Source organism: Onychostoma macrolepis, chromosome 25, assembly GCF_012432095.1.
Source record: "Onychostoma macrolepis isolate SWU-2019 chromosome 25, ASM1243209v1, whole genome shotgun sequence".
NCBI lineage: Eukaryota > Metazoa > Chordata > Actinopteri > Cypriniformes > Cyprinidae > Onychostoma > Onychostoma macrolepis.
In genome coordinates, this window is record NC_081179.1 from 2,987,544 (window position 1) to 3,005,129 (window position 17,586).

General features: G+C 36.7%; 1 protein-coding gene across 2 annotated transcripts in view; it reads right to left on the reverse strand.

The window, feature by feature from the left end:
• wnt7bb (wingless-type MMTV integration site family, member 7Bb) overlaps nucleotides 1-13,173 on the reverse strand; it is a 48,537-nt gene extending 35,364 nt beyond the window's left edge. The window contains exons 1-2 of one of the 2 annotated variants that reach the window (XM_058767487.1): nucleotides 12,736-13,173; nucleotides 1,372-1,598 (exon numbers count right to left, since the gene is read on the reverse strand). In XM_058767487.1, the coding sequence (XP_058623470.1) occupies nucleotides 1,372-1,598; nucleotides 12,736-12,806 (298 nt within the window). In that variant the 5' untranslated portion in view covers nucleotides 12,807-13,173. Of the gene's footprint in view, nucleotides 1-1,371; nucleotides 1,599-9,590; nucleotides 10,328-12,735 lie in introns of those variants that run through there. The other variant, XM_058767486.1, reaches the window with a different exon arrangement.
• Between the last annotated feature and the right edge of the window lie 4,413 nt (nucleotides 13,174-17,586).

The window sequence follows — 17,586 nt, forward strand, 5'->3', positions numbered from 1 at the left end:
AATATTCAACCCAAAATCAAAAGAAAGACAGTTTTGTATAAAGAAAATAAAGCCTGTTTTTAGGACCATTACGATTTTTTTTTTTTTTTTTTGGCAGTTCATCACAATTAAGCACATTTTTCCCAACTGGAATGTATTTCATAATGTATTTTCCTACACCTTACTGTAAGTATTACAGATCGCCATTTAGTATTATATTGTATTGAAAAGTATTATGGTATTAAAATACAAAACACAAAAGAGAAAACATCTGATGAATGATGAATGAATAATAATGAGAATTTGAAAATGAAAATAATGTAAAAATGCTAAGAGCCAGTTTTACTAACAGCTTGTGCCAGCGCAAACCGTCTTTCGGCATTAAAATAGTACGGTCAGGTTTTACTAAAGACGCGCAGTGAAGAATTAGCGCTGAAAAGGCGTGGACAGTTATTTTTGCGCCTGAACTTATTGAACATGCATTTTTAGGAGTTCCCCTTTCAGATGCAAAATTTATGGGAGGAGAGTATTCAAATGAATCACGCAACGCGTTTTACTAACGTTTGCGCTCATCAGATTACTCGCATTTGCGCCATTTTCCAACACCCAAAAAAAGCATGTCTTAAACTGTTTTGCGATTGAAATGGCTGCAATTATTGTTGCTAGGAGGAGGCACAGCAGAGAACAGACAGCGCGTGGTAGAAGGGAGAGGATTTTTTCCACACATATTAATTTATTTGGAAAGAACACATTATCCGAACATCATTTGGCAAGCCATGTTATTTTTAATTTGCTTCAGGAAATAAAAGAGGACTTGGAACCCTCAACTAGGAGTCACGCAATACCAGCTCTATCAAAACCTCTTGCAACCCTTCATTTTTTGGCCTCCAGTTCTTTTCAACGTACTGTGGCTTATTTATTTCTTTATTCTTTATTCACGACTACGCTAATTTGCGCTGCGTTTGGTATATTGCATTGGTTGATATGTAAATAAGATGTTGCATCTGTGTTCTTTAATTTGCACATTGTTAGTAAATCACCCGCAGAAATTTCCACACCCATCGGCGTTGTTTTGGAATTGTGCTATTTTGCCCTGTTTAGTAAAACTGGCCCAAAATATCTTACTGGTCCAAAACATGGGCTTTATTGTCTTTATGCAAAATAATATTTATTATTTTTCCTCTTGATTTTAGATGAATTATCCACAGGTATTTTGACAGATTCACAAGACTACAGGTTCAGGATCAACCTGAGGTTAAAGAAACTGCCATTGAGATGAATGGGACTACAGAGTTATTTGCAAGTGTTTCGATCAACAACCCAGTGGTAATAGTGTTTGAATCCATCCTGAAAACAAACCAAGTGCGCTAAAGACCCTTGACAAGCACTGACCTACTCGCAGCTCCTGTCCGAAGACGGTGCGTTCACCCAGCGCCGAGCAGTTCCAGCGGCCGTATCTGAACTGGTACTGGCATTCGTTGATGCCCAGCTGTGCCCCCTCTCCGATCACGATGATGGCGTCCGGCCGGCTCTGGCAGATGGCGCGCTGGCGGGGTGCGAGGCCGGGGATCTTATTGCAGATGATGTTCGCACCAAGGGCCACCACAGAGGAAAGAGCCCTGTGGGACAGAAGAGACAAACACAACTAGTAAAGATGAACATTACTTGCATCATAGCATACGGAGGATAGTTTATGACCTTAAACACACATCAGAATTAAGCAGTTAAGTGTTTGAAGTGCATTTTGTAACAAAGCAAATAACACCTGCACCAAAGAACTATCACAAATGAGATCTCTATAGTATCTCATAAGCACTACTTGAAATGGGTGAACATTTCTACCTCTCAAATTAAAACTTGCACATTTCCCAATGCATTTTTATTGCTTAACAAATGTGATTCACCCACAGTAGTGCAAGTAAAAAGATAGTAAAGATCTGACCAATGCAGAGGATAGAATATATTAGAATAGAACAGAACACCAGAGTATAATAGAATGATAATAAATAAAATAGACTTGAAAAACATAATTGAAGAGTAATGCATAAAAAGAATAGAACAGCATAACTGAACATGACATAGAATAAAAGTGAGAAGAATGTAACTAAACAGAACAGAATTGAATAGAAATGAAGAGGCCAATACACAACTGTAAGAACAGAAATCAATAGAATAGAGCAGAATAGAATAGAATAGAAATGAATAATTCAAGACATAATGTAGAGCAGAATAGAACCAAAACAAAGAGTAGACAAGAAAAACAATGTAAATATATAAAATAGAATAGAAATGAATAAACTAGAACAGCATAACTCGACATGATATAGTATAAGGGTGAGTAGAATATAAATGAACAAAACAGAATAGATTTGAACAGAAGTGAATAGGCCAATATACAACATAATAAAGAATAGAATCAACAGGATATATTACAATAGAATAGACCAAGACATGAATGTAGAACAGAATAAGTAAAAAACAAAAAACAGAGTAGAAAAGAAAAACATGCCTGAACATGAAAGAATAAAATAAAATAGAACTGAATAGACCAGAACAACATACGTAAGCAGAATAGAACTGAACAGAAGTGAATAAGCCAATGCATAACTGTAATATGGGATATAATCAATAGAATATAATAGACCAGGACATTACTTTAGAGCAGAATAGGGCAAAATCGAATAGAATAGAAAAACAAAACTGAACAAACATAAATGAAAATGAACGAAAACAGAAGAAAACTGATCAGAATATAACTGAACAGAAGTGAATAGGCCAACTCATAATTGTAATATGGAATAGAATCAATAGAATAGACCAAGTCATACATGAAGAGTATAGAAGAAGAAAAAATTGAAAAGGAAAGTAAAACATTACTAAACTTGAATGAATAAAATAGAATTTAATATAATTGAACAGACCAGGTCAGCATAATTGAACAGGATATATAATAAAAAATAAGCAGAATGTAACTGAACAAAAGAGAATAGAATTGAACAGACATGAATAGGCCAACACATAACTGTAATATAGAACAGAATCAACAGTACAGAATAGAATTGAACAGATCAAGATATAACTGTAGAGCAGAACAGAATAAAAACAAAAAGAACAGAAAAGAAAAAAACAACTATAGAATAGACCAAGACATACATTTACAGCAGAACAGAACAAAAACAAATAGAATAGAAAAAGAAAAACATAACTCAACATAAAATATGAAAAGAGTAAAACTGAATAGACCAGAACAGCATAACTAAAGAAAACATAGAATAAAATTGACCAGAATATGATTAAATAAAATAGAATTTATCAAAAGTGAATAGGCCAACGCATTACTGTAATATAGAATAGAATAATCCAAGACATAACTGTAGAGCAGAATAGGATGAAAACAAATAGAATAGAAAAGAAAAACAATGAATGAGTAAAAATAGAAAAGAACTGAAAGAACCAGAACAACATAAACAAACATGAAACAAAAGACCAAAACTGAACAGAATAGAACTGAACAAGCCAATGCATAACTGTAAAATAGAACTGAATACAACCAATAGAATATATACTAAAATGCCACCAATTAACATGATATAGCAGAATAAAGAATAATAGAATAGAATACCACCACTTAACATGACTGAACAGACTAAAACAGAACTGAATAGAACACAAGAGAACAATATACACGACAGAACAGAACAGAACAGAACAATGTGTTACTGGTTATAAAGATCATATTTTTCATGCCCCTTTTTTGATTCAACTCATATTTTCATGCAACTGTGACCACACAAAGTGGGTCATGTTCCAAACGCACACATCTCTGTCATCATACAGCTTCTCGTGTTGATACAGCCCTCGACAGCGCTCTTAATATGCGCGCTGAGTATTTTCGGCGCTCTGTGTTTGCACAAACCCGTGCAGCTAAACAAGCGGGCTTCTGTGTTTACGAGCATTGAACCCGTTCAGATATGTGCCTTTCAAACATGTCAGAGACGAGGGCTGTAAAAACTCGGCAAGACACATGCCAACTTTGAAGACTGACGTCACCGGCTGCCGAGGACTGCACCGCAAGCTCGGCGAGTTGCAACAAGCAATGCGTGTGTCAGCAGAAACAGCACGCAGGGGTGGACAGGCCGGTGTCGCTGCTGGGAGAATAGCTGCGACTTATGGATTCCCCTTCAAAATAGATCAAACGGCGCAGAACAAAGATGCGGAATGTTCATTGGAAATCGGATACGGCTGGTTTGCTTCTTTTCTGGTCGTGTTTCCATGTCCACAAAGGCTTAAGAATTACTCTTAAATACAAAACCACATGTGGGATGCAGTCGAGGGACCCCTCTCTCGCTCTGTGTTTAAGAAACATCTCCTGTTTCTGCATATAATGGAGTCGCGATGGGCGAGCAGCTAAAAGTGTATGTTTATTTAAACCCTTCAGCGAACACAAACTAACACTCGACCACACGTTAATATAGCGGCGCAATGCAGTGCCTCCAAAGCCATCCAAACCAGTGTGTTTGGGCATTAGGTGGGCCGCTGTGAGGACTATGAAGTTTTGCTGCCAAATCTGTAGATCTGTTCCAAACCTTGTGTGGTGCCTACCTAGAGAGCATCATAAGCACCTTCAAAAAAGCAATGTGGCCAGATTCTAAAGGCAGCATCCCATGTAGCCTATCTTTGGTAATCCCAGAATACAATGCAAAATGAGATAAATATTATTTGTAAATATGGTTACCTACAGAAATCTTTATTCAGCATCAGCAAGATTCATTAAATTGATCAAAAGCGACAGTTTATAATGTTATAAAACATTTATATTTCAAGTAAATGCAGTTTTGAACTTTCTGTTCTTCAAATAATCCCGACATTTTTTTTTTTCATGGTTTCCACAAAAATATGAAGCAGCACAACTGTTTTCAACATTGATGATAATCAGAAATTTTTCTTTAGCAGCAAATCAGCACATTAGAATGACTTCTGAAGGATCACGTGACACTGAAGACTGGAGTGAATTCAGCTTTGCATCACGGGAATAAATTACATATTAACATGTATTCAAAGAGAAAACAGTCATTTTGAATTGTAAAAATATTTAGCTGTTTTTACTGTATTTTTGATTAAATAAATGCAGCGTAGGTGAGCAGAAGAGACTTCTTTCAAAAACATTTTTTAAAAAATCTCAATCTTTTTCTATCAAAATGTATCATTAAAAATGGTTCAACCACATAACGAGCTACAAAACATCTTAGCAACTGCATAGCATCACCCTGACAACCACATAACAAGCTACAAAGCTTAAAAAAAAAAAAAAACTTGTCAAGTGCATACCAACACTCTGGCAACCACATAACGAGCAGCAAAACATTGTAAAACACCTTAGTAACTGCATAGCAACACCCTGCTACAAAACATTCAAAGCACCTTAGCAACTGCATAGCAAGACCCTGCCAACCACATAACGAGCTAAAAAATATTCAAAACACCTTAGTAACTGCATAGCAACACCCCGCTACAAATCATTCCAAACACCTCAGAACCTGCATAACAACAACCTGGCAACCACATAACAAGCTTCATAAAAACATTTTTTTTTTAAATTAATTAACAACAGCATAGCAACAACCTGCATATACAACAAGCTACAAACTGGCAACTGCATAATGAGAAACAAAAAATTTGAAACACCATAGTAACTACATAACACCCTGGCAACTATTATATATAGCCTATATTAAACAAGTTGAATATAGACTGGATATATATATATATATATATATATAATGTGTGTGCGTGTGCGTGTTTTGCATGACAAGACTACAGGATTTGCGAAACTAATCATATGATATAGTCATCACATAGTTTCATCTGCAAATGTTTTTTCCCATAGCTACATAAATCAGATTGTGGGCCACAGAACATGCTGCTCTAGAAACAAATGAAACACTCCACCCTCTTTTCTTTAATTTATTTGGCTTTCATTTAAAACCTCTTATTATGGCTGTCCTGCTCATCCACAGTCATAAAGTACCGACTGACGTTGTTTCTGGTTAAACAAGTGATGTCTTCGGTTAAACAAGTTGAATATAGACTGGATCCTTCAGAGCAGGTTATTGTGATGTAAAACGCAAAGCAGTGAGCCTCAGGAATATGCGCGTCACACTCTGAGACTTAATATCTCAATTTTATTCTCCCAGACATCAATAAGAATGTGTTTTTGCTTAAATCTTACATTTCTCAGATATTTCATAGAAAAGATCAGGTCTCAGAACTCATCGAACTCTTCTTAAAAACCAATCTGAGCTTTTACACATTTTCACATTAACATTGTACACGACAGTATGACTCATTTTTTAAAGAATTTGACATCTGAGATGAAGATAATTAAAGAAAATCAATATTAAGATCCACATCAATTTAAAGGCTACTTAACTAGTCCTCAAGTTTACAGGTAACGCTGGACATTTTTAACTCCTACAAAACACACACGGTATTTTCCCATCTGAAAATAACCATGTTTTTACCAACCGACTCTACATTTAAATAGCCCCGACTGTAAGTTTAATTGTGGTCCATATAAAATATGACAAAATAAATCATTTCTGTCTCATGAGGAAGATTTCAAACATGAATAGGATTTCCTGGTAAATGAGGAATAAATAATCCACAGGATGAGTAAATGCACTCTACTTTTAAACACAAGAAAATAAATGTTCCCTGTGCGCTTGGCTCCAGCTATCACCCAGTCCATTCTACTTAAAACAAATCCTGCTAAAACAAACTCTAAACTACCAACATGGATGAAGTGGCACCGGAAAACTTTCAAACCTCAGACTGTACATCTTTAAGCATTGAGAAAAAGAGCAAATGTGACTTTTACAGGCCTATTTATGTCTAAAACTGCAATTTATTAAGACTATGTCTCTTTCAGAATAGCAGAGCAGGCTTCATACTAATGGGACATAGTGAAATGAATAAGTTGTTTTATCATCTGGGATTAAATAGTTATGCTGCTATGATGGCGGGAGTTTTCAATGCATAGGCTTTGCATGAAAACACATTGTGATAACATCAGCCAATGTTTCATTTGATATTTTATTTTAAGTATGCAACCATGCATGTAGAATTGGAGGGGACCAAATGTAAAAGTTTGAGAAGTTTTTGATTGGAAATCAACCACTATACTAAATATCAACATGTATGGTGTTAGAAACCTTACAAAACTCGTGTGAAATAGACAAGTGTATTAAAAATCGATTCCCTGATTCCCGACTTCCTAAAAAACTCAAACATTCCCATAAATATTAGCGAGAAAAAAAGCACCGACCACAAACTTCCTTTTAACCTTCCTTTAAAAGCCATTAATTCCACAAAATGTATCAAATTTTGCAATGTGCCGAATTAAGATGGTTTAAAACGCAAAAGCAATTTGTGATGTGCAAACCAATGCTATACATAGACTTACTCACTTAAAGTGCCAGCAAAAACCCACATCTATTTTGAAAATTGAGTTTGGGGTCTCCAGCTGCTAAATTAGGACCATGGTCTGGAGGTCATTTGACAAAGAGACGCAACAAGGGTTTGGGAAGAAATTATAGGAAAAAGAATTTACAGACCAGCTTGGAGACCAAATGCATCGCTGTCAGTCAAAAGCGCTGTTCAGAAGTTCACTTGGACACGATGCAAATACAATGAACTTGTAAACGTTTATAATATGAATGTAAATCTAGGGGAGACTGGGGCAAGTTGTCACACAGAGTAGTTGCCATAAGGACTTAAACTCAACAGCTATAAAGCTTTAAGTCAAATCTCTCTAGCAATGCTTTTTCCTAGTCGTCCATCAAATTTTTAAAATTCACATTTTCATAAGAATTCTTAAAAGTCAGGTCGGGGCAATGCAGTTTATTCAGTTTCATTTAATATTAATCGTAACTTATTATTAACTTATTAAATTTTTATTTTTTTGCACGTATGTTCTATATTTTTGTTGTTTCATTTTCATTGTTTACATTATGCTGAAAAGCCTTAAAATGGCCTGTGATATAAATAGATTACCTAATATATAGTGACAACGTGTCAATTTCTTAAGCAATAATAGGGGTAAAGTTCAACTGCTTTAAGTTTTGTGTCTGTGCAGAAATAAACAGTAAATGAGAAATATTCCGTGTGACAACTTGCCCCACTGTCCTCTACTTCATTAGTATTATTGCGATCAAATGCATTTACATGCAAAACTTGTTTGTGTCGGTGTTTATAGCAGGTGAACCGAGGAACCGTCTGTCTGTAAAACCAAAGTGACTCATAATTGAACACACACACTTTATATATGAATCTTACTGAACTTCTCTGCCACTCAGTGGCCAAATGAAATTCTCTTCTATTCAGCTTCAACACTGAACACTTACATTTACCAACCCAAACCAGAATTTTCACTTTAATACCCTCTTCTACACTGTAACAAGTAGAAATCTTCAGTTGTTGTTACATTACAGTGGTATTTCCATCTATCCTGACCCTAAAAATGATTTAGATGATTCAGTCATATTAAATAATCAGAATAAAACCACCACGCCACATTTTTCATGGTCACCTGACAGAACATTCCTTACATTGTAAATTCATGGACTTCCCTTTAAAGTTTCAGATTACATGAGAATAAAACGGATCTTGTGAAATTAGATTAAACTGAATCTTGCATTTTAACACAAGTCTCATTAACAGCATCATTCATGAAGCTTATCTAAATTAAATATTAACTACTGTATTTACTCAACGCGTCACAAGTTCATTCAGAAAAACCAGTCCAGATGCAGGAATCTCCCTGGATCGATGCTAAACGTTAATGTTTTATTAATCCATCCTCGAACATGAGCAGTCAAAGATTTAGACACATCTACTCGCTCTTTATTTTCAACATTATAGAGTGTAGCAATCAACATATGTCATGCAAATGAAATCTATCCTATATCTGAGCTTCTTCTTTGTCTAGATTCCAGCTCTACTCACTTTGGACATTCATCAACTAAATTTATAGTAAAAAAAAAAAATAATAATAATAATTCTGAAGAATTAATATTGGAATCTGTCATAATAAGCAATTCGAAAGGATCCCAGCATGCATTTTCTTGAATTTTTCAAACATAAAATAAAAACTAGATCTTTCAAAACCTAATTCCCAACAAAGCTATGACAATTCTCAGTAAAACTGGACATCACAAACTCCTAGCAACTTTATTTGTCCTGTATTCCACGTACAAATAAGTCAAAAAATGGATTCATCCCAACAGGGACTTAAATTAGATCCATATTACTATGATAGAAATTCCAGCAGGAATCCTGTACATGTTCCTTTGGCATAATTGTGAAGGATGTGGGATGTTTCTCAAACATCTCAGACACTTGTTAGGTGAGTTTCCATCACCTGTCCAACTAACGCATTTCAAAACATGCATTTAAATGTTCGTTTTGTAAAGCAATAGTGTACACACTGTACACATTCACTAAAAAATGTAAGCCATCGTCAGAACGAAATTCTAGTCAAGTGCGTCCAAACTTTTGACTTGCATCGCACGAACCCGAAATCAACAGATTTAGTTACAAGTTTGTAAACTTACAGGTAGCTCCCGCTGGTGAGGATGAGGAAGATCTGCGGATAATAGACAGACAGCAGCACACTGCGCGAGCAGAAGAGGATCATGGTGACATACGGACGCTTTTCTGACGGACTGAGAGAAAGAAACACGTTTAGTTCCAGTTGCACGTCTGTGATGTTCGCGAACGGAGCTTCTTTGAGGCTGCGCGTAACTCCCAGACGCGTGTGTGTGAGAAGGAGACGCGCTGTGTCATCGCGCGGTTCGTTCAGTCGGAGCGGGCTGATGGGTTTTTGGGGGATTTGGGGATGGAAACAGAAGTGGCTCTCTCCTCTCCGGAGACTCCGGGCTGCCATTGGGCAGAGGACGGCACCATCACACCACCATCCGCCCACTTTTGGATAAAGGGGCCACTAGGGGCCACACTGACAGCGCGCCCGTGCCCGCTGGAGAGGTAACCGACGATCCCTACAGCTTCACATATTGACCCAGAAGTCCCACATATACGTATTCCACTTTAAATATTCGCTTCGTTTACTCGTAATCAGCGTGCGAGTCACTTCCTGGGCTCCATTTTATCACGGAATTTTCTGTGGCTAGCTAACTTTAGGCGCGAATCTCTTGGGCAAAGCTGTGTTTTAGCGCCAAAACGTAATTTTAAGAGACTTTCAAAACAAAACATTATGTTGTTGGGTTATGAAAATCTATAGTAGTCTGATAAACAATGACATTATCAATATTTCATTCAGTAATAATCCTGAGGAGATCGTGCTAGCGGTTGCTATGGTTACCTATTCAGCGCTTGCTTTCGTGAGCATTTATTTACTGCTACGTGAAAATACGTGTCCTGACTATTTTTTATTTTTTTAATTAATTAATTAATTTATTTATTTATTTTGTGGTCACTCAGCCATTATAAAACTGTTAAATGGCAATATACCAAAATAAGTGTAGTCTATTTTCAAGTGGCAGTAAATAGACGCTAACGAACATCACTGCAGGAGTCACCATAACAACAGTAGACTTTAGCATTTTCTAATTTTAGATCTTTGAATTGACAGAACATAAATACTAATTACTATATGCTTCATCAATATTTCATCCAATGATGATCCTGATGGAAAGCGTGCGAGCGGTTGCTATGGTTACCTGTTCAGCGACTTGAGTTCGTGAGTATTTATTTACTACAAAGTGAAAATACACTCCCTGACTAACTTCCTTGAAGTCACTCAACCTTGTTAAAACGGTGTTAAATGCCTATACTTGTACGCAAAATATAGCCTATGCATTTTGATGTGGCAGCAAATAGACGCTCGCAAATAGAAATTGCGGTCGCCTGCGGAAGTCACAGCGATTTCTATTAGAATCTTTGAATTTACAGAACATAAATACTGTCATTACTTTCAACTTTGTTCACTTTATTTCACTATATATCAAGGCTTGTAGCAACAACAGAGCCCTATTTGGCACTTACTAAATAGTCTTAATATTTTTTTTTTCAGCTTCAAATACTAGGCTATTTATAGGTTCTAAATTGTACTTTAAGGAATTTTTTTAGAAGATAAAACATGAGGACGCTGGTCCAAAAGACAACCCATAAATCTATAGGCCAGCTTTATTAATGCGCTGAGTGAAATGCAATGCTTGTACCTGCATGTGCTGTATATCATCATAGTGAAAGAGGGTAAAGGGGGTATAGTGACAGATATCAAGCCTCAGGGGTGACAAAACAGGTTTGACCTGACGAGACCCCACATTATCTAGAGATCTCAAAGCATGCTTTCAGTCATATGAGGTCTTGTGAGCCACCTTATGTCTTCTCAAGATTGCATGATTAATCTCAGAGCTTTGACATAATGACAAATGTGCGTCCAAAAATAAGAAAAAAAAAAAAGTGACTCATGAGGTGCTTTTCTATTTTATAAGTTGCTCTAAGCTGTATAATCACCTGTTTCGGATAAATAACAGCGGCATGAATGGATTTCCACTTCAAAAGGTGGATAAACTATGATATGTTTGTGCATGCAAAGGCATACGCAGATCTAGATATGATATCCTAATTCCATTTTGCATTGCTGAGAGTGTAATTTCTCAAACGGCAGTGCATGTGCGCAGAATAAAAACAAATAAGCGAGAGCAAAGAGTTAAATATATCAAGTAAATCATGAATAGACTAGATGACAGGCGACCCTCTCTTGGAATACGAACAAATCCCTCAAGAATTCAGGTGAGGTCTTGCAAAACTGGAGGGTGAAGGAATGTGGAAATACAACTCGGCATGCTGTTATTACTGAGGGTATAGAGAGGTGAAAGCGAGAGAAAACCACAGCATGGATCTTCCTTTAAACTAGTTAACTGAGAAAAACATGGACCAAATGCAGTGGAAAATAGATCCAATTCACTCACGTGAAGACCAATCTGTAAGCAGGTGTACAGATCTAAATATCACTTTTAGTACATCCCGATCAACTGCATGTTATTTATAATCGCAATAAATGCAATGCAAACTTTTAGATTAGAAAGCTGCCAACCCAAACTAAATGCAGAACAAAATGCCTTTAAATGCTATTTTATTCAACAAATGTGGCATTTCGAACTCCAAAATGAATTGAAATGTTAAATTTAGGGTTAGTTTTTATGATAACCTTAGAGTGCAGATTACTTTTTTTCCTTTAGTAAAGTTGGTTTAGAAAAGTTGACAAGTTCTGTGGTGTGAAATGCCACAATCCATCAAAAACTATTTTATACTACAGCATTTTTAATGCATCTTTTAATTAAAAATGATGCAATCACCTAATATATAAATATATATACATTTATTTTTAGAATATTGTATTATTTTAATATTTTGTTTTAAATTTAAATGAAAAGTTTTAGTAATTGTGTTGTGTTTTTAGAAGCAGTTTTAGTTATATTAGTACATCAAGTTAAACTAAATGAAAATGAGAAATGTTGCATTGGCAACTAGATGAAGTTTAATATATGTTTTTAAATATTTGATTTCAGTTAATGTTTATTTCAAGTAAAGAATGTTTTTTATGGTTTTGGTTTGTTAACTATAATAACCCTGCGCTGACATGAGTTTATGTGTCACCTACCCAAACGTAAACATCAAATGCATTGCGTTTAAAGCACATAATACGTTGCATAAAGTAGATCCTCCGCTTACCCAAGTCGAGAATAAATGATGCCGAAACACAGGAGCACGTTAAAGATCCACAAGCGTAGGGGTCTGACCATGGTGTCCGATCAGTGCAGAAATCCAGCTCACATCGGCCACTCCGTTCCACCTGCGCAGGTAAACACGCTCTTTCTGTCTCTCCGACGTGTCTTTCTGATTCCCTGTGAAGTTAGAAACCTGAGAGCCATAGTCAGGGTTCAGCTCACGCTCTGGGATGCTTTGCCGTCTCGTTCTTGAGTCTGAAGGCGATATTGAGGCTTACAAACGCTGCGTTTTCAAGGAGGAGCGAGTCAAATGTTTTCAGGTGAACCTGCCGTGCGCGTCGAGTTCCTCCTCCTCTCTCTCGGGGGGAATGCCGACGGTTTTATGTTCCAGGCTCATCGACTTGCTGCTGCTGCTGCTGCTGGTTTGTTAAATTCTTTCCATTTCTCCGCAGGTGAAAGTCTAGGGCAGGTAACACAAGCCTTTATCCACGCCCCTTCAGCTTTACGCTCACAGATGAGAGCATTTTACAGGCATGAAGCACGTGCTTTGGCTGCACGGACCGCAAATGAAAGGCATCGAGGCTCAGCCCTCCCTTTTCATAATGAAATTGGCTGCAAGTCCATTGCACAATCATCCAACAAAGTGATCGTTCCATGCATACATGTCTCATGGCTGATATTTCATGAATCAGGCTACAGGGGGAGGGACGAGAGAGAGTTTTTTGCACAAGTCCTGACTGCGTGATTCTGTGCCTTTACACATTCAAAATAGTTTTTTGGGGTCCAAACAATACATTAAGCAAGGCATTCGAATCAGTGGTTTGTTTACTAAAAGATTTGCATGCAATGTACCACCATAAAAACATGTTTTTTGGGTCTAAAACATTATAGGTAATGCATTTGAACTAGTAGTTGGTTTTCTAACAGATTCGGATACAATGTCCCATCATAAAAACAAGTTTTGTGGATGCATGCATTATATTTAACAATGCAGGAGTACACATTCAGAATAGTTTTCTTTGGGTCCAAACAATATAATAAGCAATGCATTTGAATCAGTGGTTTGTTTACTAATATATTTGCATGCAATGTACCACCATAAAAAAAAAAAAAGTTTTTGGGTCTAAAACAATATATTAGGCAATGCATTTGAATCAGTAGTTGGCTTTCTAACAGATTTGGATGCAATGCACCACCATAAAAAATGTGTGGATGCAAATATTATATTTAGCAATGCATTACATATTCAAAAATGTTTTTGAGTCCAAACAATATATTAAATCAATGCATTCGAATCAGTGGTTGGTTTACTAACAGAGTAGGATGCAATGCACCACCATACAAACATGTTTTGTTGTATATCTTGTATATAGCAATGCATTGCATATTCAAAATTGTTTTGTGTGTATGTATATATGTGTGTGTGTGTGTGTGTGTGTGTGTGTGTGTGTGTCAAACAAGATCAGTGGTTAGTTTAACAGATTTGTTTAGTTTTGTGGATGCAAACATTATATTTAGCAATGCATTTGAATCAGTGGTTGTTGTTTTTTTAGGATTAATTTCCATAAGACGTTTAATATCTCAATGGTTTCCATTTCAGAATAAATGGGGAGCAAAGAGACTTGGGTGTTTCTTTTCCGAAAACCCTGGTAATCTCATATGTTTCTCCGCTAGAGCTTCGAAAGAGATCTCAACAATGTTCTCAATTTCACAAAATCAAAAAGTCTTCAAAACTCAAAATGAACCCAAACACATCTCATCAAATTGGGCAGAAACAATTATTTGAGCTATTTTATCAGCATAGATTTTATAGCTCTGTATGTCAACAACTGACTTGATTCAACTGATGCGTGTCTATTTTTCTCGGAACGTTTAGGAGAAAAATCACCAAATCTGCTTATAAGAAGCTGATAAGAGGTTTAAAAAGATGCATATTTGCATGAAACTATCTAAAACAGTACATTTTAAAATAAGTGAACCGCAAAAAAAGCTAAATAATTTTAAGATAAATAACTTTATGCCCAAATAAATTGCCTTTATTTGACAGCTTTTACATAGACAATTGCAGATTGAATTTTTACATTTTTTTTTATTTCAAAGCCACTTCTTTGTTTTAATTGAGTGTTGCAGTGATTAACAAATATTTTTTGTTGATTTTTTGCACCCAGGTATATGCATGCAGTTTCTGTCCAGGTTCAGAAAAAGACCTTGTGTATCTGCGTAATGAGAAAACAACACTCCCCCTTGTGGTGAAAAGCAAACACCTCACTGCAACCGCCCAGGATTACACATATGATTTCACTGGATTATATGGAGTACATTTAATAAGCATATTCTGAGAAGCTAATACTTTAAAGCTTAGAATTAATACTCAGCATTCTTAGAAGAAAAACGTTGTCGTGGCAACACAAGAAATATACCATTGTACATGCGTGCAAACTGGTTGTGGGTGGTACTCTGTGTGTGTTTGCGGTATGGCAGTCTCTGTCAGTGGTTAATAGAAGCTGGCATGCCTACAACTCCTGATAACCAACAATTCAAGTAGTTAACAGGAGTTTTTAGATTTATGACTTAGTTTAATTTTAGGGACTAGCGGTAATGCAGCAATTCAAGCAATGCAGAGAATGTCTAGTCTAGAGTTTTCTTTGAGGTTGCCATCTTAAATAAAATGACATTAATAATTCAGCCTGAAAATACCTTAAATAACGGTTCAACAATATGCAAAATGAAATTTTAAAATGAAAATGAAAATAAAAATTCATACAAAAATAAAAATGTAAAAAATCGAATTAACTGCAATTGTGTACATAATATCCCTCAAATAAAGGCAATTCAAAGACATTATAGCATAGTATTAGACAAAAAAGCAGCCTGAATTAAATTTGAAATTAAATGTAAAAATTACAATCAATTAATTAAAAAAAATATAAACAGAATATTTCAAAGACACTGCAAATGACTTTCAAATTAAATCAAAATTCAAATGAAAAAATGTAATTAATTTAAAAAAAATTAAATTAAAAAAATGCAACAAAATTAATTGCAATTGTCCATTTAAAAGACCTTAAATAAAGGCAATTGAAAATCATTACAGATGTGAACAGCACTAAATTAGACAAACAAGTGGCTTTTAAATTATATATATATATATATATATACACACACACAGTATCTCACAGGAGTACACCCCTCACATTTTTGTAAATATGTTATTATATCTTTTCATGTGACAACACTGAAGAAATGACACTTTGCTACAATGTAAAGTAGTGAGTGTACAGCTTGTATAACAGTGTAAATTTGCTGTCCCCTCAAAATAACTCAACACACAGCCATTAATGTCTAAACCGCTGGCCACAAAAGTGAGTACACCCCTAAGTGAAAATGTCCAAATTGGGCCCAAAGTGTCAATATTTTGTGTGGCCACCATTATTTTCCAGCACTGCCTTAACCCTCTTGGGCATGGAGTTCACCAGAGCTTCACAGGTTGCCACTGGAGTCCTCTTCCACTCCTCCATGACAACATCACGGAGCTGATGGATGTTAGAGACCTTGCGCTCCTCCACCGTCTGTTTGAGGATGCCCCACAGATGCTCAATAGAGTTTAGGTTTGGAGACATGCTTGGCCAGTCCATCACCTTTACCCTCAGCTTCTTTAGCAAGGCAGTGGTCGTCTTGGAGGTGTGTTTGGGGTCATTATCATGTTGGAATACTGCCCTGCGGCCCAGTCTCCGAAGGGAGGGGATCATGCTCTGCTTCAGTATGTCACAGTACATGTTGGCATTCTTGGTTCCCTCAATGAACTGTAGCTCCCCAGTGCTGGCAGCACTCATGCAGCCCCAGACCATGACACTCCCACCACCATGCTTGATTGACTGTAGGCAAGACACACTTGTCTTTGTACTCACCTGGTTGCTGCCACACACACTTGACACCATCTGAACCAAATAAGTTTATCTTGGTCTCATCAGACCACAGGACATGGTTCCAGTAATCCATGTCCTTAGTCTGCTTGTCTTCAGCAAACTGTTTGCGGGCTTTCTTGTGCATCATCTTTAGAAGAGGCTTCCTTCTGGGACGACAGCCATGCAGGCCAATTTGATGCAGTGTGCGGCGTATGGTCTGAGCACTGACAGGCTGACCCCCCACCCCTTCAACCTCTGCAGCAATGCTGCCAGCACTCATACGTCTATTTCCCAAACATAACCTCTGGATATGATACTGAGCACGTGCACTCAACTTCTTTGGCCGACCATGGCAAGGCCTGTTCTGAGTGGAACCTGTCCTGTTAAACCACTGTATGGTCTTGGCCACCGTGCAGCTCAGTTTCAGGGTCTTGGCAATCTTCTTATAGCCTACGCCATCATTACGTAGAGCAACAATTCCTTTTTTCAGAGTTCTTTTCCATGAGGTGCCATGTTGAACTTCCAGTGACCAGTATGAGAGAGTGAGAGCGATAACACCACATTTAACACACCTGCTCCCCATTCACACCTGAAATCTTGTAACACTAACGAGTCACATGACACCGGGGAGAGAAAATGGCTAATTGGGCCCAATTTGGACATTTTCACTTAGGGGTGTACTCACTTTTGTGGCCAGACATTAGACATTGTCTAGACATTAATGGCTGTGTTTTGAGTTATTTTGAGGGGACAGCAAATTTACACTGTTATACAACTCACTACTTTACATTGTAGCAAAGTGTCATTTCTTCAGTGTTGTCGCATTAAAAGATATAATAAAACATTTACAAAAATATTTACTTCTGTGAGATACTGTATATTTAAAATCAAATTAATTGCAATTGTCTATATGTTATATTATATGTGTACTGTCCAGCTTATGTTAAATG